The sequence below is a fragment of the Ornithorhynchus anatinus genome, chromosome 6 (genome assembly GCF_004115215.2).
Source record: "Ornithorhynchus anatinus isolate Pmale09 chromosome 6, mOrnAna1.pri.v4, whole genome shotgun sequence".
NCBI classification, from domain to species: Eukaryota; Metazoa; Chordata; class Mammalia; order Monotremata; family Ornithorhynchidae; genus Ornithorhynchus; species Ornithorhynchus anatinus.
Genome location: NC_041733.1, coordinates 43,942,725 through 43,965,498, shown reverse-complemented (window position 1 = coordinate 43,965,498; position 22,774 = coordinate 43,942,725). Strand labels below are relative to the sequence as shown.

General features: G+C 53.7%; 1 protein-coding gene across 1 annotated transcript in view; it reads left to right on the top strand.

Moving 5' to 3' along the window:
* The first annotated feature begins 6,934 nt into the window (after nt 1-6,934).
* The window catches only part of LOC100076243 (ubiquitin carboxyl-terminal hydrolase 12-like), a 67,110-nt gene continuing 51,270 nt past the window's right edge, over nt 6,935-22,774 (top strand). The window contains exon 1 of the mRNA XM_029067497.2: nt 6,935-7,025. Coding sequence (XP_028923330.1) covers nt 6,978-7,025 — 48 coding nt within the window. The 5' untranslated portion in view covers nt 6,935-6,977. The remainder of the gene's footprint in view (nt 7,026-22,774) is intronic.

Below are 22,774 nucleotides of genomic sequence, written 5' to 3'. Positions count from 1 at the left end.
CATTATTATTATTAGTCAGAAGAACCTGGGTTCTAATCCCTGGCTCCTTCATTTTCATTCATTCAGTGACATTTATTGAGCACTTACTGTGTGCAGAGCACTGTACTAAGCGCCTGGGAAAATACAAGTAGAGCAGTAAAGAGAGACAATCCCTGCTCACAGTGAGCTCAAATTCTGGGGCGGGGGGGAGACAGACCTCGATACAAGGAAACAGGCACACATCTGCTGTGTGACCCTGGGCCAGTCTCTTGAGTTCTCTGTGCCTCAGTTACCTCATCTGTAAAATGTGGATTAAGACAGGGAGCCCCACTGGGGACGCGGACTGCGTCCAACCCTATTACTCCGTATCTGCCCCAGTGCTTAGAAGAGTGCCCGGCACTTAGTAAGCACTTAATAAAGACCATAGAAAAAAAAGATGGTAGCCAGGGAGGGAAGAAGAGTAGGTTCGAGGGTTTTTAGAAGGTGAAACGGAGGTGCAGAAGGAAGGGGAGGGATTCTGAAAACAGGCAGGAGTTCTCTTGAGAGACTATTGAGAAGCATGAGAGAGTAGATACGGAAGGGAGCTGAGGAGGTGAGGGGGAGATTGTTTAGTAGACTGCTGTGAACTACACAGTAGTTCAGTAAATATTACGGATTGAATGAATGACAATAGCTAAACCCGGTAGCTTGGGGTGGCTGGCGGGAGATTTCGGCGCTTCCCCTCCCGTGACATGCTGATTGTGGTTTAGGGGCTTCCCCTCAGTGGCATGCCAATTAGAGTTTAGGGGCCAAACACTTGGATTTTAGGAAATAGCCACTTTGTCCTAAGGGCAGCCCCTTGGCCTGCCCCAAAACTCCCTGGCTCTGCCTAATCCTTCCCTGCTAGGGCTATTTTGCCCAGCTCCGTCTGTTCTGCTCTTTCTGCCTGGCTTCACAGCTCTCCATCATCTTGCCCCCTCCTACCTCACCTCCCTTCTCTCTTTCTACAGCCCATCCCGTCCGCTCCGCCCCTCTGCCGCTCACCTCCTCACCGTCCCCCCGTTAGCGCCCGTCCCCCCGTCGACCCCCGGCCCACGTCCTCCCGCCGTCCCGGAACGCCCTCCCTCCTCACCTCCGCCAAACTAACCCTCTTCCTCTCTTCAAAGCCCTACTGAGAGCTCACCTCCTCCTGGAGGCCTTCCCACACTGAGCCCCCCCCCCCCCGGCTCTTCCCCCTTCCCCTCCCCTCAACGCTGTGCTCATTCGTATATGCTATTTAATACCCTATTTATTTTGTTAATGAGGTGTCTATCTCCTTGATTCTATTTGTCTTGTTGATGTTGTTTTGTTTTGTTCTGCTTTGCTCTGCCGTCTGTCTCCCCCGTTTAGACTGTGAGCCCGTCATTGGGCAGGGATTGTCTCTATCTGTTGCCGAATTGTACATTCCAAGCGCTTAGTACAGTGCCCTGCACAGAATAAGCGCTCAGTAAATACGATTGAATGAATGAATGAATGCCCTGCCTCTCAGCCCCACCGGCTTCTTCCCAACCAGGAAAAAGGGAGAAGCAGCAAGGGAGAGCAGGAAAAAGGGAGGGAGCAAAAGGGAAAGAGGAGGAGGAGCAGCGTGGCCTAGCGGATAGGGCATATGGACCTGAAAGTCAGAAGGAGCTGCCTTTTAATCCCACCTCCGCCGCTCGTCTGCTGTGTGACCTTGGGCGAGTCACTTAACTTCTCTGTACCTCGGTTACCTCCTCTGTAAAATGGCCATTAAGATGATAAGCCTCATGTGGCCATGGAGTGTATCCAAAGTGATTAGCACGTATCTATCCCAGCGCTTAGAACGGTGCCTGGCACATAGGAAGCGCATAACAAATACCATAAAAATAAGATAAAATATAAGATAAAAATAAGGTGGAGAAAAGAGGGATGGGATCGGAAGGAGGGGGGGATTGGAAGGAAAGGGAAGTAAGGCAGGGAAAGATGGGGAAAGAAAGAAAGAAGGAAGAAAAATGTGGGGGGGGGGAGGGGCAATACAACAATAATTAATAATTATCATATCTGTACGATATGGCATTTAACAGAGAAGGTCACCCAGCAGACAAGTGGCAGAGTTGGAATTAGAACCCACTTCCTCTAGCAATAATATTAATAATAATAATGGTCTTCGTTCATTCATTCAATCGTATTTATTGAGCATTTATTGTGTGCGGAGCACTGTATTAAGTGCTTGGAATGTACAATTCGGCAACGGATAGAGACAGTGTCTGCCCAACACAGGGCTCACGGTCCAAAAGGCGCTTACTATGCGCCACGCACCCTGCTAAGCGCTGGGGTGGATATAAGCAAATGGGGTTGGACCCAGTCCCTGTCCCACGTGGGGCTCACAGTCTCGATCCCCATTTTACAGATGAGGGTACTGAGGCCCAGAGAAGTGAGGTACCAGGAGGCCGTGCTGCTCTGCGATATGATTAGGAGGACAGGGGAGGGAAGGAACAGAGACGACAGCAAGTGAAAAGGACACGGGGATGAGAAGTCAGAAGAAGAAGGGTTGGAGAGAAGGGCGCAAAGAGAGGAGAGGGGAGAGCCCGAGGGGAAGGGAAAGGGGCCGAGGAGGAGAGGCAGGGGAGGATGACCAAAAAACCCATGGTGTAGTGGATAGAGCACGGGCCTGGGAGCCAGAAGGTCCCGGGTTCTAATCCCGCCTCGGCCGCTTGTCTGTTGTGTGACCTTGAGCAAGTCACTTCGCTTCTCTGGGCCTCGGTTACCACTTCTACAAAATGGGGATTGAGGCTGTGAGCCCCACCTGGGCCAGGGACGGCTGTCCAACCCTACGGGCTTGCATCCACCCCAGCCTGGCGCATAGTAGACGCTTAACAAATACCATGACTATTATCATTATCACTCACCCGAGCGCTTAGTACAGTGCTTTGCCCACCCTAAGCACTCAATTCATTCATTCGATCGTATCTATTGAGCGCTTCCTGTGTGCTCTGCACAGTACTAAGCGCTTGGAAAGCACAATTCAGCAATAAAGAGAGACAGTTCCCGCCCACAATGGGCTTACAGTCTAGAAGGGGGGGAGACAGACATCAAAACAAGTAAACAGGCATCAGTATAAATAAATAGAATTGTAGATATATGCACATCAGAACGAGTAAACAGGCATTAATGAAAATGAACGAATTATAGATCTGTACGCGACTCAGTGGAAAGAGCCGGGGCCGGGGAGTCAGAGATCACGGGTTCAAATCCCGGCTCAGCCACTTGTCAGGTGGGTGACTTTGGGCAAGTCACTTCACTTCTCTTTGCCTCAGTCTGGAAAATGGGGAGGAAGACTGTGAGCCCCATGTGGGACAGCCTGATCACCTTGCATCCCCCAGCGCTTAGAACAGTGTTTTGCACATAGTAAGCGCTTAACAAATGCTATCATTATCACACATGTACACAAGTGCCGTGGGGCGGGGAGGGGGATAGAGCCCAGCACTTTAGAACAGAGCTTCGCACATGGTAAGAGCTTAAGAAATGCCATTATTGTGATTATTATTAGAGCAAAGGAGTGAGTCGGGGCGATGGGGGGGGGGAAGCCGAGGAAAAGGGGGGCTTAGTCTTGGTCTCATTCGATAAACACGATTGAAGGAACGAATAAAGGGAAGGAGCGCAGAGAGGGGGCCAGGGCCGAGTCAGAGGGCAGAGTCACGAGCTCACCTCCTCCAGGAGGCCTTCCTAGACTGACCCCCCCCCCCCCTTTCCTCTGTTCCCCCTCCCCATCGCCCCAACTCCCTCCCTCTGCTCTACCCCGCTTCCCCGCACCACCGCACTTGTGTGTACGTATGTGAGCCCGGCATCGGGCAGGGATGGTCTCTCTCTGTTGCCGAATTGTCCATTCCAAGCGCTTAGTACAGTGCTCTGCACAGAGTAAGCGCTCAATAAATACTATCGAAGGAATACATAGCGGAGCTCAGTGGCAAGAGCCCGGGCTTGGGAGTCAGAGGTCGCGGGTTCTAATCCCGGCTCCGCCACTCGTCTGCTGTGTGCCTCTGGGCAAGTCACTTTGCTTCTCTGAGCCTCAGTGACCTCATCTGGAAAATGGGGTTCAAGACTGGGAGGCCCACGTGGGACAACCTCATCACCTTGTAGCCCCCCCCCCCCTCCCCCCAGCGCTCAGAGCAGCGCTTGGCACAAAGTAAAAGCCGACCGGATGCCGAAGCAGCGTAGCTCAGTGGAAAGAGCCCGGGCTGGGGAGTCAGAGGTCACGGGTTCGACTCCCGGCTCCGCCACTTGGCAGCTGTGTGCGACTGGGGGCGAGTCACTTCACTACTCTGGGCCTCAGTGACCTCATCTGGAAAATGGGGATGAAGACCGTGAGCCTCCCGAGGGACGATCTGATGACCCTGTATCTCCCCAGCGCTAGAACAGCGTTCGGCACCTAGTGAGCGCTTAACAAATACCGACGTTATTATTATTCTATTGATTTTTTATTTTAATGACGCGTACATAGCTAGAATTCTCTTTATCTATACTGATGGCAGTGATGCCCGCCTACTTGTTTTGTCGTCTGTCTCCCCCCCTTCTAGACCGCGAGTCCACTGCCGGGTAGGGATGGGCTCCAGCTGTTGCCGACTCGCACTTGCCGAGCGGTCGGTAGAGTGCTCCGCCCACAGTGAGCGCTCCCAGCTCGGCCGCTCGGCCGCTGTGTGACTTCGGGCCGCTCGCCGGGCCTCTCTGGGCCCCGCTTCCCTCGTGTGTCAAATGTGGAGGAAGGCCGGGAGCCCCACGGCGGGGAAAGGGGGCCGCCTGGGGACCCCGCCCCCGCCCCGGCGCTCAGCCCAGGGCTCGGCCCAGAGGAAGCGCTGAACAAACACCGACAGCCTCAGCATGGCTAAGAAGTAAGGCTGAAGGAGGGAGGGAAGGAGGGAGGGAGGGAGGGAAGGAGGGAGGGAGGGAAGGAGGGAGGGAGGGAAGGAGGGAGGGAGGGAGGGAAGGAAGGAGGAGAGAGGCGGGGGCCGGGGCTGGGGGGCGGGGCCTGGGGTGAAGGGGCGGGGCCGGGGTGGGGGCGGGGCATTGGGTGAAGGGGCGGAGCCTGGGGTGAAGGGCCGGGGGCAGGAGTGGAGGGGCGGGGCCTGGGGTGGAGGGGCGGGGCCTGGGGTGAAGGGGGCGGGGCATTGGGTGAAGGGGGCGGGGCCTGGGGTGAAGGGCACGGGGCAGGAGTGGAGGGGCGGGGCATTGGGAGAAGGGGCGTGGCCTGGGGTGAAGGGGCGGGGCATTGGGTGAAGGGGGTGGCCTGGGGTGAAGGGGCGGGGCCTGGGGTGAAGGGGCGGGGCCTGGGGTGACGGGGCGGGGCAGGCGTAGAGGGGCGTGGCCTGGGATGAAGGGGCGGGGCATTGGGTGAAAGGGGGTGGCCTGCGGTGACGGGGCGGGGGCAGGAGTGGAGGGGGCGGGGCCTGGGGTGAAGGGGCGGGGCCTGGGGTGAGGTGGGCCACGTATAAAACGACGGGGGAGGGGGCTTTTGTAAAGGGGCGGGGCCTTATGCAAAGGGGAGGGGCCTGGTGTGAAGGGGTGGGGCCAGAGGTGAAGGAGCGGGACTAGCGGCGAAGGGGCGGGGCCAAAGGGGAAGGGGGCGGGGCCAAGGGCGGAGGTAAGGAGAGGCGTGGCCCAGTGGAAAGAACCCGGGCTGGCGAGTCGGAGGTCGCGGGTTCGAATCCCGCCCCTCCCACTTGTCAGCTGGGAGACTGTGGGCCAGTCACTTCACTTCTCTGGGCCTCAGTCCCCTCGTCTGTCAAATGGGGATTACCCTTGAGCCTCCCGTGGGACCACCTGATGACCCTTTATCTCCCCCGGCGCTTAGAACAGCACATAGTAAGCGCTTAACAAATTCCAACATTATCGTTATCATTAAAATGGGGATGAACCGTGAGCCTCAGGTGGGACAACCCCATGACCCCGTCTCTCCCCCAGCGCTTAGAACGGAGCTCTGCACAGAGTAAGCGCTTAACGAATACCAACATTATTATTATCATTAAAATGGGGATGGACGGAGAAGCAGCGTGGCTCAGTGGACAGAGCCCGGGCTTTGGAGTCGGGGGTCGTGGGTTCGAATCCCGCCTCGGCCACTTGTCAGCTGTGTGACTGGGGGCAAGTGACTTCACTTCTCCGGGCCTCAGTTCCCTCGTCTGTAAAATGGGGATGGAGACTGTGAGCCCCACGTGGGACAACCCGATTCCCCTGGGTCTACCCCGGCGCTTAGAACAGCGCTCTGCACAGAGTAAGCGCTTAACAGATACCAACATTATTAACATTATTATCGCGAACCGTGAGCCTCCCGAGGGACCACCCGATGACCCTGTATCGCTTCGAACGGTGCCCTGCACATAGGAAGCGCTCAATACCAATGCTGTTATTAAAATGGGGATGAACCGTGAGCCTCCGGTGGGACCACCCTTTGACCCCCTCTGTCCCCCAGCGCTTAGAAGAGTGTTCTGCACATAGTAAGCGCTTAACGGATCCCAACGTCATTATTATCATTAAAATGGGGATGAACCGTGGGACCACCCGATGACCCCCTCTGTCCCCCAGCGCTTAGCAGAGTGCTCTGCACATAGGAAGCGCCCAACGGATCCCAACGTCATTATTATCATTAAAATGGGGATGAGCCGTGAGCCTCAGGTGGGACCACCCTTTGACCCCCCACCCTCTGTCCCCCAGCGCTTAGAAGGGGGCTCGGCACATAGGAAGCGCCTAACGGCTCCCCACCCGCTGGAGGAGGGAGAGGGAGGGGGCGGAGCGAGGGGGCGGACCCGGAGGTGCGGGGCGCCAGTTTCCGGCGGAGGCCTTTGGGGCGGGCGCCGGCGCGCGCGCGGGCGGGCGGGTTGGCGGGTGGCGCCCCCTGCGGCGGGGCGGGGCAGGGCGGGGCGGGGGTTGGGCTCCAACATGGCGGCGGCCGCGGCGGCGGCGGCGGCGGCGGCAGGCGGGCGGCAGGCGGGCGGGCGGGCGAGCGGAGGCGCCGCGGGGCGTCGGCGCCGATGGACCTGCTGCTGACGGTCCGGAAACTCGCCTCCATCTGTACCATGGTGAGTGCGGCCCGCTCTCCTCCCCCCCCCCCCCGCGGCGCCGTCGTCCACCGTCCCTCCCCCTCTGTGCGCCGCGCTGGGGGAAGCCGGGGCCCGGGAGTCCGGGGGCGTGGGTTCGAATCCCGCCTCTCTGGGCCTCGGCTCCTCTGTAAAATGGGGCTCGAAAGCCGATGGCCCCGTATCCCCCTCCCAGCGCTCCCGACGGTGCTGGCGTTCGTTAAGAAGAATGTTGGCGTTTGTAGCGCCGGGGGAGATACAGGGTCATCGGGTGGTCCCACGTGGGGCTCACGGTCTTCATCCCCATTTTCCGGATGAGGGAACCGAGGCCCGGAGAAGTGAAGTGACTTAATACTGATAATAATGTTGGTATTTGTTAAGCGCTTACTAGGTGCCCAGCGCTGTTGTAAGCGCTGGGGGAGACCCAGGGGAATCGGGGGGTCCCACGTGGGGCTCACGGTCTTCATCCCCATTTTCCAGATGAGGTCACTGAGGCACCGAGAAGTTAAGTGACTTGCCCAAAGTCACCCAGCTGACAAGTGGCCGCGCCGGGACCATGACCTCCGACTCCAGAGCCCGGGCTCTTGCCACTGAGCTGATGCCGCTGCATCCCTGACTTGCCCACAGTCAGCCAGCTGACAAGGGGCGGAGCGGGGATTCGAACCCGTGACCTCTGAGTCCAAAGCCCGGGCTCTTTCCACCGGGCCGCGCCGCTTCTCACAGAGCGCCGTTCTGAGCGCTGGGGGAGACGCAGGGGATTGAGGTGGTCCCCCGTGAGGCTCCCGGTCTTCATCCCCATTTCACAGATGAGGGAACAGAGGCCCAGAAGTGAAGCGACTTGCCCACGGTCACCCAGCTGACGAGGGGCAGAGTCGGGATCCGAACCCACGACCCCTGACTCTTGCCACTGCTTGGCACATAGCGCTTAACAAATACCACCACCATTATTATTAGCATTATTAACCCCCGCCCACAGCGGGCTCCCAGCGGCGAGGGCTATCGGTTAAGCGCCTCCTATGTTGCCAAGCACCGTTCTGAGCGCTGGGGGAGATACAAGGTCATCAGGTGGCCCCACGTGGGGCTCCCGGTCTTCATCCCCATTTGACAGACGAGGACACTGAGGCCCAGAGAGGTCAAGCGACTGGACCGATTCCTGAGAATCAGATCCTTGAGAAAGCGCTTGGTCCAGTGCTCTTCACGTAGTAAGCGCTCAATAAATACGATTGTACGATTGGCCCACTAGCCCTCCTCTCCTTTCTGCTGAGCGCGATCCCCTCACTCGCTCCCCTCTCTCCCCACACTCGTTCTTCCCTCCTGAAAATTCGGTCGTTCGATCGTTTTTATTGAGCGCTCTTTGTGCGCGGAGCACTGGACTAAGCGCTTGGAATGGACAATTCGGCCACAGGTAGACAGTCCCTGACGACGGGCTCACAGTCTAAACGGGAGGGACGGACAGCAGAGCGAAAGAGAACAAAACGAAACCAGCAGTCTGGCGTAGATGTCATCGAGATAGATGGAGCCGTAGATATAAACACATCATTAACAAAATAGATTAATAATACATACAAATCTGCACAGTGCTGAAGGGAGGGGAAGGGGGAAGAGCAGAGGGCGGGAGAAGGGGGGATGGGGAGGGGAGGAGGAGCAGAGGGAAAAGGGGGCTCAGTCTGGGAAGGCCTCTTGGAGGAGGTGAGCTCTCAGTAGGGCTTTGAAGAGGGGAAGAGAGTCAGTTTGGCGGAGGTGAGGAGGGAGGGCGTTCCGGGACGGCGGGAGGACGTGGGCCGGGGGTCGACGGCGGGACGGGCGCGAACGGGGGACGGTGAGGAGGTGAGCGGCAGAGGAGCGGAGCGTGCGGGGCGGGAGTAGAAAGAAGGGAGGAGAGGTAGGAGGGGGCGAGGTGATGGAGAGCTCTGAAGCCGAGAGAGAGGAGTTTTTGTTTCGTGCGGAGGTCGACAGGCAACCCCTGGAGATTTTCGAGGAGGGGAGTGACACGCCCAGAGCGTTTCTATAGGAAGATGATCCGGGCAGCGGAATGGAGAATAGACTGGAGTGGGGGGAGACGGGAGGAAGGGTGATCCGAGAGGAGGCCGACACCGTAATCCAGTCGGGATATTATGAGAGCTTGTACCGGCACGGTAGCCGTTTGGACGGAGAGGAAAGGGTGGATCTTGGCGATACTGCGAAGGTGAGACCGGCAGGTGTTGGTGACGGATTGGACGTGTGGGGTGGGTGAGAGCGCAGTGATCCCTACACCGGCACCTCCCTCTCCTGTCTCCTGAGAGTGATCCTCACACTCGGCTCATCTCATGTCTCCCGAGAGTGATCCCCACATTCGCCTCCTGTTTCCCGAGAGGGAACCCCGTATTGCCCCTCTCCTTCGAGGGATCCTCGCACTCGCTCCTCTTCTGTCTCTTCTGTCTGAGAGCGATCCCCAAACTTGCTTTTCTCGTCTCCTGAAAATGATCCCGACACCGGCACCTCCCTCTCCTGTCTCCTGAGAGTGATCCTCATCTCTTCTCTCCTGAGAGTGATGCCCACACTCGCCTTCTCTTTCCCGAGAGGGAACCCCACACTCACTCCTTTCCTGAGAGTGATCCCCACACTCGTTCCTTTCCTGAGAACGAGCCCCACACTCGTTCCTCTCTCCTCTCCCCTGAGAGTGGTCATCATACTCACTCCTCTCTCCTGAGAGTCACTGGGCAGGGATGGTCTCTATCTGTTGCCGAATTGTCCATTCCAAGCGCTTAGTACAGTGCTCTGCACAGAATAAGCGCTCAGTAAATACGATTGAATGAATGAATGAGAGTGACCCCTCACTAGCTCCTCTCTCTTCCCTTTCTAGAGTGACTCCCCCCGCTTCAGGATTTAGGCTGCTTGTTCGTTCATCCCTTCCACCCTTGGAACCACAAATGTCCACTTTGATATCGATGAGAAAATTAAAGGTGTCCAACAAGGCCAGGCAGAGATGGAAAAGGGCTTCCAGGAGATGGCTCACAGCTCAGTTTCCCTTCTGGAAATGATAATAATGTTAGCATTTGTAAAGCGTTTAGTATGTGCCAAGCACTGTACTAAGCTCTGGGGTAGATTCGATCTAAGCTGAACAGAGTCCCCGCCTGTCATGGGGCTCACAGTTTGAGTGGGTTCAACTTAGTGCGGCTGTGAAAGCTCAATAATAATATTGATGGTGTTTGTTAGGCGTTTACTGTGCGCCAAGCACTGTTCTAAACTCCGGCGGGGGATACAGGGTGATCAGGTTGTCCCCTGTGGGGAGGGGTCCCAGGCTTCATCCCCGTTTTACAGATGGGGAAGCTGAGGCCCAGAGAAGTGAAGCGACTGGCCCAAAGTCGCAGAGCTGACAAGTGGCGGAGGCGGGATTAGAACCCACGACCTCCGACTCCCAAGCCCGGGCTCTTTCCACTGAGCCACACTGCCTCTACTGGTGTTTCTACTTGATCATGTGTCTGTATTAAAAATAAAATCATTTTTGAAAAAGTACGTGATAGCATCCGCAGCCAGCTGGAATTTCCCCTCAAGCCCCTTAATCCCAGTATTGATTAATTGCTGGAGCACCCGTTACCTTGCGAGCACCACTAGGTGCCAAGGAGGGTACGGAAGAAGAAACCAGTGTGGTCCCCCAGGTTCCGAAGACCAAAACAGAGAACGTTTGGCTCATACATTCATGCGGTCGTATTTATTGAGCGCTTACTCTGGGCAGAGCACCGTACTAAGCGCTTGGAAGGTACAGTCGGGCCACGGACAGAGACCATCCCTACCGATACAGCCCAAGATGAACTGAAGGATTGCTTGGGGCACCTGAAATTGTGGGAGGCCTGGCCCTAATTGGGTTGCAGAAGGCAGCGCTCAAGATCACCTAGCTGATCTCGGCGAAGCGGGGGCAGGAGAGAGAGGGGGGTGGTGTGGGTGTGTGGGGATTAGGGTGGGAGGAGTTAGTTGTCAAAAAATACCTCCAACAGCCAGGCACCCGGGGATATCCTGAGGGGTCACCGATCGTTGGCCCAGCCACAGGTTTGGGATGAATGTGAAGCCGACAGTTGTGCGGAGGAGCTCGACCCGGGCCCGGTGCAGCGAGACTGTGCTTGCCCATCGTGGCCCGCTGGTCTAGTTGTTTCTGGACGACCGGGACTCCTGGTCAGTGCCGCCCTCGGCCACCCTCTCCTACAAGAGGCCAAAATCAGCCGTGGAACCGGTCCGAGTAGGACTCCAGTGACCCGTAGCTCCCCTCCCCACTTTTCTTTGGTCAGTTCTGGGGCGCCCAACCGTTTCTCTTTCCGTCACACGCGGAGGGTCAGTTTACTTTTCCCTCCATGTACTGAAAGTGCCGCCACTCGCTCGGGGAAATACCAGAAATCGGAGACCCAGGCTTCCAGTTCCCTGTACCGCAAAAGTCACAGCCCGGGGACCTTTCGGCTCGTGTCCGAGTTCTCCACAGCCTCATTTCCGAATTAACGAATGTTGTTGTTCGGCCTCTGGAGTAAGGCCACTTCCCAACAGATCTCTGTGTAATTGCCCCGGGGAAAAGAAGCCGAGCGTGGCCTAGTGGCTAGAGCACGGGCCTGGAAGTCGGAGAGACCTGGGCCCTGATCCCAGCTCCGACGCCTGTCCGCTCCGTGACCTCGGGCAGGTCACTTCACTTCCCTCTGCCTCGGTTACCTCCTCCATAAAATGGGGATTAAAAGTGGGACAGGGATGGTGTCCAACCTGATTAACCTGTATCTACCTCTGAGCTTAGAAAAGTGCTCGGCACCTAGTAAGCGACAAGTATGATGATAGTGATAATTACTGTCATCATTATTATCGCAGAAAGCAGCCCAGGACCGAGATTTGAAATTTCCGGAGCTATAAGGGAACCGATTAGACTGTACTTTGAAACCTAGAGACTGATAAACCCAGACGGCGTCTAACTCGGCCTCCATAAGATCGACCTCCAAAAAATCACAGTTGTCAGTCCTGCGTCTCTCCCGTTAGCCCGCCGTTTACCGTTTGACATCCGTTTACGTGTCCTGGGCTGTCTTTAATCCATCGGGGACGGGTGCACTCGCCGGGGCGGGATCTGGCTATTCTTAGCCCGGCGTTCGAACGACGTACAAGCAGCCGGGAAGGCCGGTTGGAGGAGAAAGGGGGGAAAACAGAGGTGGAACCCGATCTTTACGACGACGTATTTGCAAGATGGGCTAAAGGTAGTGGCGAAATGAGTTCGACCAGTAGGATGCTACTCAGAGACTTTCAGAGTTACTTGACGCTTAGAAAGGAAGGGGTAGGTCAGAAGTTGTTGGGACGGGGGGGATGTTTTAAGCAGGAAGGAGGGAGGAAAGAGGAATTAGGGCCGCCGAGGGCCACTTCGGATTCTGTCGCTAGGTGCTCGTGCGACTGAACAAATCCTCTAACTTGTGCTCCTTGGTTCCCGCTGCTCCGCTACAGTTGACGTGTGCGGAGACCACCCTTATTCAGTGTCGGCAGGAAGAGAGCGATGATGATGATGATTAGAGAAGCAGTACGGCCTAGTGGAAAGAGCACGGGACCGGGAGTCAGAAAGTCACGGGTTCTAATCCCGCCCCTCCGCGTGTCCACCTTGGGCAAGTCACTTCGCTTCTCCGGGCCTCAGTTGGAAAATGGGGATTGAGACCGTGAGCCCCATGTGGGGCGGGGACTGTGTCCAACCGGATTAACTCCTATCTACCCTTGCGCTTAGAACAGTGCCTGGCACTTAGTAAGCGCTTAAGTACCATAATTATTAGTATCGTTATGATGACGACGATCAGATCGCGCTGTTGTAAACGGTGGGCGAGCGCAAGTCAAGTCACAAAAACTAAGGGACCCAGAACTGTAGAGGTTCCCCGGAGAGCACCGGGCACTTAAAACAGACACCGCGGCGAGAGCTCACTTATCGGGCACCTGCTCCTTTCTCTCTCATCCGGCATTTTTTTTGTATTCCCGACACGGTGGTAAAAATCGACCCGGAGCAAAAGGCAGAAACAGCAGCGGGTGCGACTTCAGGATGGGGTTGGCTTTCCTCCGTTAGCGCAGTAGCCGCAAGGCGATGGAGCGTGAGCCGCTTTTCCCGCAGCCGTTTATTCATCTTCTTTGATACAGGCACCGTTAGCATTCCCGGAGCCGTTCTGTTCCGGGGTTCGCAACACCTGCCGTCGGGCTACTAATATGACGGTGCCGGCCTTGGAAAGCATGTATTTTAGGACGTCCGGGCTTGCCCTCTAATCGTTTTTATCCCAGAGGGGTGAAACGGACCCCTGCAGGAAGTTCATTCGGTGGGGGGGCGGTTGGAGGTGGCAATCAACCGGGGCAGTGGGCAAGCCACGTGCTCTGAGAATGCCGTTCAAATGGCAGGCAAACCGCGCAGCGAACGTCGAGGCCTTGTGGTAATCTCCTTCCTTCCTGGCTCATTTGCAGCGGTGGGAAGACGTTACCGCGGTGCCTAGGCTTTAAGGTGCGGGCTGCGTTTTGCGTTGGATAACCTTGCCTTCCCTAAGTAAGCCGCCACCGAGGGCTTCGGCGGCGGCTCGGGTGGATATTCTTGAGCATCGCTGTGGGCTAGCGGGCCGGTCCGTCGGTGGCGTTTAGTGAGCGCTCACTGAGTGCAGGGCTCCGTACCGAGCGCTTGGGAGAGTACAGTATAACTGAGTTGGATTACACGATCCCTCCTCCGAGGAGCATATTACGGGAGCGTATTTCATTCTCCTTCTCTCCTCGACTGGGTTTCCACTCTCTGGGCCCTGGGGTGAAACTATTTCTTGCTTTCTTTTCATTGGAATTTCCAAACAGTGCCATGTAATGAAAATAATTACGGTATTTGTTAAGCGCTTACTATGCCAAACGCTGTTCTAGGCACTGGGGTGAATACAAGATAATTGGGTTGGACATAGTCCCTGTTCCAAATTAGTTTTAATCGCCATTTTACAGATGAGGGAACTGAGGCACAGACGAGTGAAGTGACTTGCTCAGGGCCACACAGCACACAGTGGTGGAGCTGGGATTAGAACCCATGACCTTCCGACTCCCAGGGCGTATCCCATCCCAGACTCTACCAAACGCCGCCTGTCGTTTTTCGGAACTGAAAATATTCCCTTGGATTCCGGGACATTCTTAGGCCACCGGCAGGCTCAGGCAGAAATCCCCAGGCAAGCTACCCGCAGATGCTCAAACTACTTCACGTGTGGCTTCGACGTTACGGCGAATGCTGAAAATCAGTCGGGGGGTAACTTACTGAGCGCTTAGCGCGAGCTGAAGACGGCAGAAGGACCTAAGGATGTTGTGGAGTCAGATCAGTGCTCCGTCCAGCCTAGGATTCTGCCTCCTCTGTGCCTCAGTTCCCTCATCTGTAAAATGGCGATTAAGACTCGTGTGCAACGGGGACTATGTCCAACCCATTTGTCTTGTATTCACCCCAGTGCCTAGACCAGTGCTTGGCACAGTAAGCGCTTAACGGATGCCGTAATTATTTTTTATTACATGACTCCGTTTGGAAATTTAAATGAAAAGAAAGCAAGAAATAGTTTCACCCCCGGAGGCAGAACAGGATAGGATGCCTGGAGAAAGTTTGAGACGTTTGCCTTTCTGGACGATGATGGGCAGTGACGGTCATCTTCGTGGTCAGGAGTAGAACATCCGTCTTCCCACATTTTCCCCGTATTTCTCCACTTTGACCCTCTTGGGCACGATTTAGCCATGAAAACCTGACTTTGGACAGCTAAGGTGACCTTAACGACTCTCCTCAACCAATGTTCTAACGATAATAACTTCGGGATTTGCTAAGCGCTTATTGTGTGCCAAGCAGAGGAGCACTGTGGCTTAGTGGACGGAGCACGGGCGTGGGAGTCAGAAGGACACCCCTTGTTTGCTCTGTGACCTTGGGCAAGTCACTTAACTTCGCTGTGCCTCAGTCACCTCATCTGTAAAATGGGGATTAATGACGGTATTTGTTACGCGATTATGATGCGCCAAGCACCGTTCTAAGGGCTGGGGTAGATACAAGTTTATTAGGTTGGACGCATTCCCCGTCCCCAGTCTTAATTTCCTTTTTACAGATGAGGTAATCGAGGTCCAGAGAAGTGAAGTGACTTGCCCGAGGTCACAGAGCAGACAAGTGGTGGAGCTGGGATTAGAACCCAGGTCCTACTGGCTCTCAGGCCCTTGCTCTATCCACTCCACTACGTTGCTTCTCTTAAAGACTCTGAGCCCCTTGTGGGGCAGGGACTGTGTCCAACTGATTTGCTTGTCTCCACCCCAGTCTGGCACATAGTAAGCGCTCGACAAATTGCCATTAAAGGGAAAAAAAAAAAAAAGCAGAGAAGCCGCATGTCCTAGTGGACAGAACACTGACTCTGTCACTTGACTGCTTTCAGTCAGTCAGTCGTATGTATTAATCAGTCAATCATATTTATTAAGCACTTACCGAGTACAGAACTCAGTATAAGAGAAACGGCACATTCCCTGCCCATCACGAACTTAGTCTAGGGGACTGTAACGTGTGTAACCTGTGTTACCTTGGGCAAATTATTTCACTTGACTGGGCCTCAGTTACCTCATCTATAAAATGGGAATTAAGATTGTGGGATACGGACAGTGTCCAGCCTAACATCCTTATCTACCTTAGTACAGTGCTGGGCACAGAAAAAGCACTTAACAAATTCCAATTTAAAAAAAAAAAAAAGAAAAACCCTGGCATCTCATTTGGAAGGAGCCACGTGCCAGTTCAGAAGTTTTAGATCAGTGAAACAGCGGCGCCTAAGTGGATAGAGACCAGGCCTCGGAGTCAGAAGGACCTGGGTTCTAATCCCGGCTCCGCCACTTTCATTCATTCAGTTGTATTTATTCCTTCATCCATTGAACACTTACTGTGTGCAGAGCACTGTACTAAGCGCTTGGAAAGTACAGTTTGGCCACAGATGGAGACCATCCCTACCCAGCAATGGCCTCACTGTCTAGAAGGGGGGAGACAGACAACAAAGCAAGTAGACAGGCATCAATGGCATCAATATAAATAGGATTATAGATATATACACATCATTAATAAAAATAAACAGAATATTAAATATGTACAAATATGCACAAGTGCTGTGGAGATGGGAAGGGAGTAGAGCAGAGAGAATTGGGGCGATGGGGAGGGGAGGAGGAGCAGAGGAAAAAGTGGGCTCAGTCTGGGAAGGCCTCTTGGAGGTGGTGAGCTCTCAGTAGGGATTTGAAGGTGGGGAAGAGAGTTAGTTTGGCGAGGGTGAGGAGGGAGGGCGTTCCAGGACAGCGGTAGGACGTGGGCCGGGACTCGACGGTGGGACGGCGAGAACGAGGCCCGGTGAGGAGGTTAGCGGCAGAGGAGCGGAGTGTACGGGCTGGGCTGGAGAAGGCGAGAAGGGAGGTGAGGTAGGAGGGGGCGAGGGGATGGAGAGCTTTGAAGCCGAGAGTGAGGAGTTTTTGCTTCATGTGAAGGTGGATAGGCAACCACTGGAGGTTTTTGAGGAGGGGAGTGACTTACCCAGAGCATTTATGTGGAAAGATAATCCAGGCAGCAGAGTGATTTATTGAGTGCTTACTATGTGCAGAGCTTACTGTGTGCGCCTCATCTGTAAAATGGGGATTGGGACTGTGAGCCCACATGGGACAGGAGACCGTGTCCAACCCGATTTGCTTGTATCCACCCCAGCGCTTAGTACAGTGAGCGACACATAGTATCGCTTAACAAATGCCACAGTTATTATTACTGGTGAACTTGGCCCAGGATGCTGGTACGGGTAGGATCGGGTACTTGTTGCTTAATTTTCAAAATCATCACTTATGGTGAAGATGATCATTTTCTTTTACAACAGTCCCTCAGCATTAAGATATGTTTGGGATGGGGTCGAACAGCGATGGAGAGAAAAGTGGTTGTCAGAAATGGACGACTGAAATACGATCCAAATTCCTACATGACTGCCTTTAAACATCCTACTCCTTTGTGATTGATCATGACGGTGATATTTGTTAAGCACTTACTATGTGCCAGGCACTATTCTAAGCGCTGGGGCAGATGTAAGCTTGTCCCACGTGGGGCTCACAGTCTTAATCCCCATTTGACAGATGAGGTAACTGAGGCACAGAGAGGTTGTGACTTGCCCAAAGTCCAACAGCTGGCAAGTGGCAGAGCCGGGATTAGAACCCAGGACCTCTGGCTCCCAAGCCCGGCTCCTTCCACTGAGCCACGCTGCCTGCGCATGAATAATAGGAACGTCAGTTTGGGGTTTTCAGCTCAGAGAAAGATCATGATTAGAAAGTCCAAGCTGCAGGCTGAGTTTCCTCGGTGTTGATACAGGTTGTGGTGTGACGGTGAGTTGCTAGCAGGAAGACCGGGAGGCGTCATCGGTGAGGTTAAAATCTAACTTTCCTCTCCGCCGACGCATCGATTTTTTCATGCCTTTCCCCCAACCGGGAACCCCCTTCCTCTTTAGCTTCGCCAAGGCGCAGCCCTCCCGTCCGTCAAAGCCTGCCTAAAAATCTCCCTCCTCCGGGAAGCGTTCTCTGATGGGTTTTCCTCTTTTTCTCATCCTACCGTGAATTTAACGTTTATTCTCTCGTGTTCATCTCTTGTAATCCATTCTCTCCCTGTTGGAACCTAGTGAGTATTAAGGAGTTCCTGTCGGCTTGTTTCCCCTATTAAGCTCAAAGCTGCTCCGGTAGTCTGTAAGCCCCTCGTAGGCAGGGATCTTATCTACCAACTCTATTGTACTCGCCTACAGTGCTCTGCGTACAGCAAGAGCTCAATAAATACCATCGATCGATCGATTAATGGCTGTCCAAAGACAGGAATCTAACCTTTCATTTTTTAATTTTCCTCAAGGTCCCAAGATCGGGGTTTTCACACCAAAGGTTTCTGTCAGCCCTATTGGCAGTGAGGAGAGAGGGAAAGTTTGATATTACCAGTCGCAGAGACATTCTGAGTAAAACTGATAGCCTAGTGCTCTGAGAAGTCTCTGTTCACCAAATTCTAAGAAATGACCTTTTTTTTTTTAAAAAAAAAAAATGCAGTAGCCCCAGTGGTTGTTTTTTTGCCAGCTCTTAGAATTGCAGTTCCCTCTATCCTGTTCCTGCCAAAGCATCCAGAACTAATGTCTTTATGGCCCCTCAGAATTTACGGTGAGGAGCTACTTAAATTACACCCACAGACTAATTTACCCACCCTGTGAAACTTCAGGGAAGTGACTTCTGGAAAAATGACAGTATGATCTTGAGGAAACAAACTTGCTGGCTAGCAAGCATCATCTCTGGTCACTTGCTATTCGAGGAGGATCCAGAGGTCCTTTGAGCCTTGCCGGATCTTTTTCTAAAAATTCCATGTAAATTAATATGTGATCTCCACGTGGCAGCTGCCATCTTCCCTTAAAGACATTTTTTTTTTCCGGGAAACTTTTTAACCTTCCTATAAAAGGAGGCCCCTCATTCCATGTAAACGTGTGTGTGTATGTATGTATACATAAAGCAAGAATAGCATGTGCTTTAGATTTCTTTGGTTCACGCCGGCTCTTCCGGAGAATCGTATTTATTGAGCATTTACCGTGTTCAGAACAATGTAGTAAGCACTTAGGAGAGTGCGACATAGAAGAGTCTGAGCAGTTACCGTGTGCAGAGGACTGTACTAAGCACCTGGGTGAGTAGAGTATAACAGTCGGGAGACAGGCTCTCAAATAAATTACGGAGAAAGTGCGTTAGGGCCGAGGGTTACGTGAATAAGCGTGGCTCAGTGGAAAGAGCCCGGGTTTGGGAGTCAGAGGTCATGGGTTCGAAGCTCGGCTCTGCCACTTGTCAGCTGTGTGACCGTGGGCAAGTCACTTAACTTCTCTGGGCCTCAGTGACCTCATCTATAAAATGGGGATGAAGATCGCGAGCCTCACGTGGGACAACCTGATGATCCTGTATCTACCCCAGCGCTTAGAACAGTGCTCTGCACGTAGTAAGCGCTTAACAGATACCAACATTATTATTATTATTTTAAAGGATACAGATCGGAGGGCAAGGGCGACGCGGAAGGGCGGTGCAGGGGAGCTAAGATTTACCTCGGACGCTTTGCGTTCCGACCAAGGCAGGGCATCCTGAGTGGATATTGGCAAGATCTCCAGTCCAGATGCCATTCAGGCTCCACGCTGAACGTGCCTTTAGAACAAGAAATCTCTCATCTCGAAGACCGCGCCTTAAAGGGCCCCACTATCCTGGTCCATAAGGATGCTTCTCAGGTGTCATTTTGAACACTGAACGTTTGTGCCTCGAGAAAGGAAGGGACTTGTGAGGCCGCAGATGTCTCGAAAGGGCAGTTGCTGTTTTTCTGTCCTCTTGGGCTCACCCTGAAGAAGTAAAATCAGAGGACGAGGACCTAGAAAGTAAAGCAGGCAGGAGCTCAGGGGGAAGATTTTGGTGGGTTGGTGCCCACTGTGGTGGTTTTTATGCTCCAAATTCACTTTCCTCACCCTTTTTTTCGGCGGGGTGGAACTAGAGGAAGAAGTCGGCTTCCAAAGGAAAGAAAAGGTCACAGAAGGCCTCTGCCCACCCTAAACGTTTCTGGTGAGCGCTTGCCTGCTTGCTAAAAAAAAAAGTGAAAAAATTGGTAATTAAAAGTAGAAAAGTATAAAAAAAAATTGGGAATCAAAAGTAGAAAAGACAAAGGGAGGAAAACGACTGTGATCAACTTAGGCTTGTGGCGCTCTGATGCCAGTAACATTTGTGCAGCTATGATATCCATTAAAATCTCTTTATAATGACGCGGAAGAAGCCGACTTAAAGGAACTTTTTAGACCTTTCCTCTGCGTTAGAGAGTTTAAGTGGCTGTTCAATTAATTAGCAGGTCCCGAGGGCCTGTGGAAAAGTTCATGACATTTTTGTTTTAGAGGCGTTCATCCTGAAGAGTCTTTGTGTAGCGTGCCACTCTGAGATGCCAAGGCAGCGTTAGTGTTGCGTTCATCCCCTGAACGGAGGCAAATGATAGGTTGTGGGCATTCGGTAAATATTAACACCTCCACAACAATGCTCTTTATTTCCACACAAGAAGCGTCTGTCCCGGGACGCTGCTGTTCATAACAGGATATAGCTCTTTCTTTGATTAGCTTTTCACCCACGCCATTTAAGTGTGGAAAACCAACTGCCTGGTTCTCCCTAGATGCAACTGAATGGAGAGGGCCGACTCAATGAAAAATCCAAATAAAACTGGCGGCGTCAGCCCCCGGATACTTTTGGCCTGTGAGTTCTCTGTGGGCAGGGAATGTCACCGTTTGTTGCCGTATTTTCCCAAGCGCCTGGTAAAGTGCTCTGCACAGAGTAAGCGCTTAAATGCGATTGAATGAATGAACTTTAGAGGGGTTCCTTCTAAGACTTCGCCTGTGAGCTCCTCCTCGAGATCGTGAACCCGCTGTGGGGAGGGGATATATCTACCACCTCGGTTATATTAATAATGTTGGTATTTGTTAAGCGCTTACTATGTGCAGAGCACTGTTCTAAGAGCTGGGGTAGATGCAGGGTCATCAGATTGTCCCACGTGAGGCTCACAGTCTTCATCCCCATTTTACAGATGAGGTAACTGTGGCCCAGAGAAGTTAAGTGACTCGCCCACAGTCACACAGCTGACAAGTGGCGGAGCCGGGATTCGAACCCATGACCTCTGACTCCCAAGCCCGGGCTCTTTCCACTGAGCCACGCTGTGCTCTCCCCAGTGCGTGGAACAGTGCTCTGCACATAGAACTCCAAAAAGACGATTGACTGATTCTTCCATTCTACCCTCTCAGAGAGGTTAAGTGACTTGCCCAAGGTCACACAGCAGTCCGGTGGCGGAGGCAGGAATAGAACCCAGGTCCTTCCGACTCCCAGGCCCGGGCCCGATCCACTAGACCAGGAATTCCTCCTCCCCAGAAATCCCTGTCTCTAGCTTTTCCAGACTATAGACTGTAAGCTCACTTTGGGCAAGGAACGGGTCGACCGACTCTGTCGTATTGTGCTTTCCCAAGCACCTAGTACGGGGCTCTGCACGGCGAGCGCTCAATAAATACCATCGGTGATGATGACGAATACCACCGATGGACTGATTCCAGATCTCGGGTCCTTTTAGCGTCGTCGTGAATGACAAAGGGCGGTTTCGACCCAAAAGTCCTTCCCTGGGGAGTAGGATAGGACACGTAACTTCATCCTCAACGCCTGTATTCCCCCATCCTTCAAGTTGAAGTAGAAACAGTCAAATTTAAATCGCGCCCCTCCAGATCAGCAACATCGCCATCGGCAGCAACGCGGTGGTTGCTCTCGTCTACTTCATAATTCTCATTTCAACCGAAGCGATGTAAGCAGTACCGTGCATTCGGCAATCACCAGCTGGAGGTGTGGAGCCCTCCAGTTCCCCGTGATGTTTGGGATCTGAAACTGAGCTTCGGACGTTCTGTTCGATTTGTCGTCTTGTCGACCGCGGAGGGCCGGGAGCGGGGGAGTTCTTGAGGAGTCCTCTGTTAAACGGAAAAGAATCCACAGAATGAACCCCGCCTTTCCCCCCCACTAAACCTGACGGGAAACCACACTTCACGAAAGGATTTTGGAGCCCGCCTATGAGGGTGTATTTTCCAAAACGCTACTTGACGGAATGCTAGAGAACGTGTCCTTCACCTCATCTCACCGTGCGTTCGTAAGACGGAGCCTCAGCTGAATGCTTTGGGGCCTCATTAGTCAAAACACTCTCCAACCCCACTCCCCGCCTCATTTGATTTTTGTTGTTGTTGTTTTTTTTGCCAAGTATCTGCCACGTGATGAGGGGGACGAGGGGAAAAAACCGCCTTTCAGCGCTCAGTTTGAACCGAGCTCTTCTAGCGGGCGCGTCTGACTCGCCAAGTGGTCAGTTTTTCCCAGAATAACTTTGGTAAAATGGAAAGCGGGGTCCAAAGGGCTGTGGGTATTAACTTACCCTACTCCTCTGGCGGGTTCCTTCCACCGCCCTGGGCCGCTCTACGAGAGGGACGGTGACATCCGTCACCTCCCTGGGAACCCGCCGGAGCCGAGTCAGGCAGGCAGGATCTGGGCACGAGCCTGCCAAATCCTATCGTAACTCCTTGCCGTCCCTCGGTGAATGTTTCACCCCCAGTTCCGAGACTTGACCGTCGAACCGGGTGAAAAACCCAGCAGGCAGGTCCAAGGCATTAGAGACGGCGTGAGTTAATGCGCAATAATGTGTTTATTGCCCAGGCTGCTGAGAAATCAGTCACACCGTCCGATCTGACTAGGCTTGGAATGGTTTCCAGGAACGAGAGGCTCATGTCATCGCGTTTCTGCTGAAACCTGCCGAGTCTACATGAGAGGTCTGTGGGAAGGATCTGTTTGTTCGCTGCTGGATTTGCAGAGACACGTCAATCTTAACCCTGTGCCCCCTCACTGCATCCAAAACCGTACACAGGAAAGCCCAAGTTCTCAGAAAGGGGTATTTCTGTTAGGGGCGGAGCAGATCCTACTAGGATTTAGACTGGAAGCTTGTTATGGGCGGCCCCATCTTAGATGATAGCGCCCACCCCAAGGTCTGGTTCTTCCCCCTTTTATCCACTCAAGTCGGTTGTTTCGGGGGGTCACGGTGTGGCTTCTGTCTCAAGCCCATTACCGGGTAAAGCCAGGGGGTACGGTTACCCCTCCGCCCCCCGCACCTACCCCGTGGGTGATCTTGCAGGATAGCTCATCTCCTGTACCTCCGGCAGTCTTTCTTCTGCCCGACGGCAAGCCGGTTCGTCACCTCCTCAAGG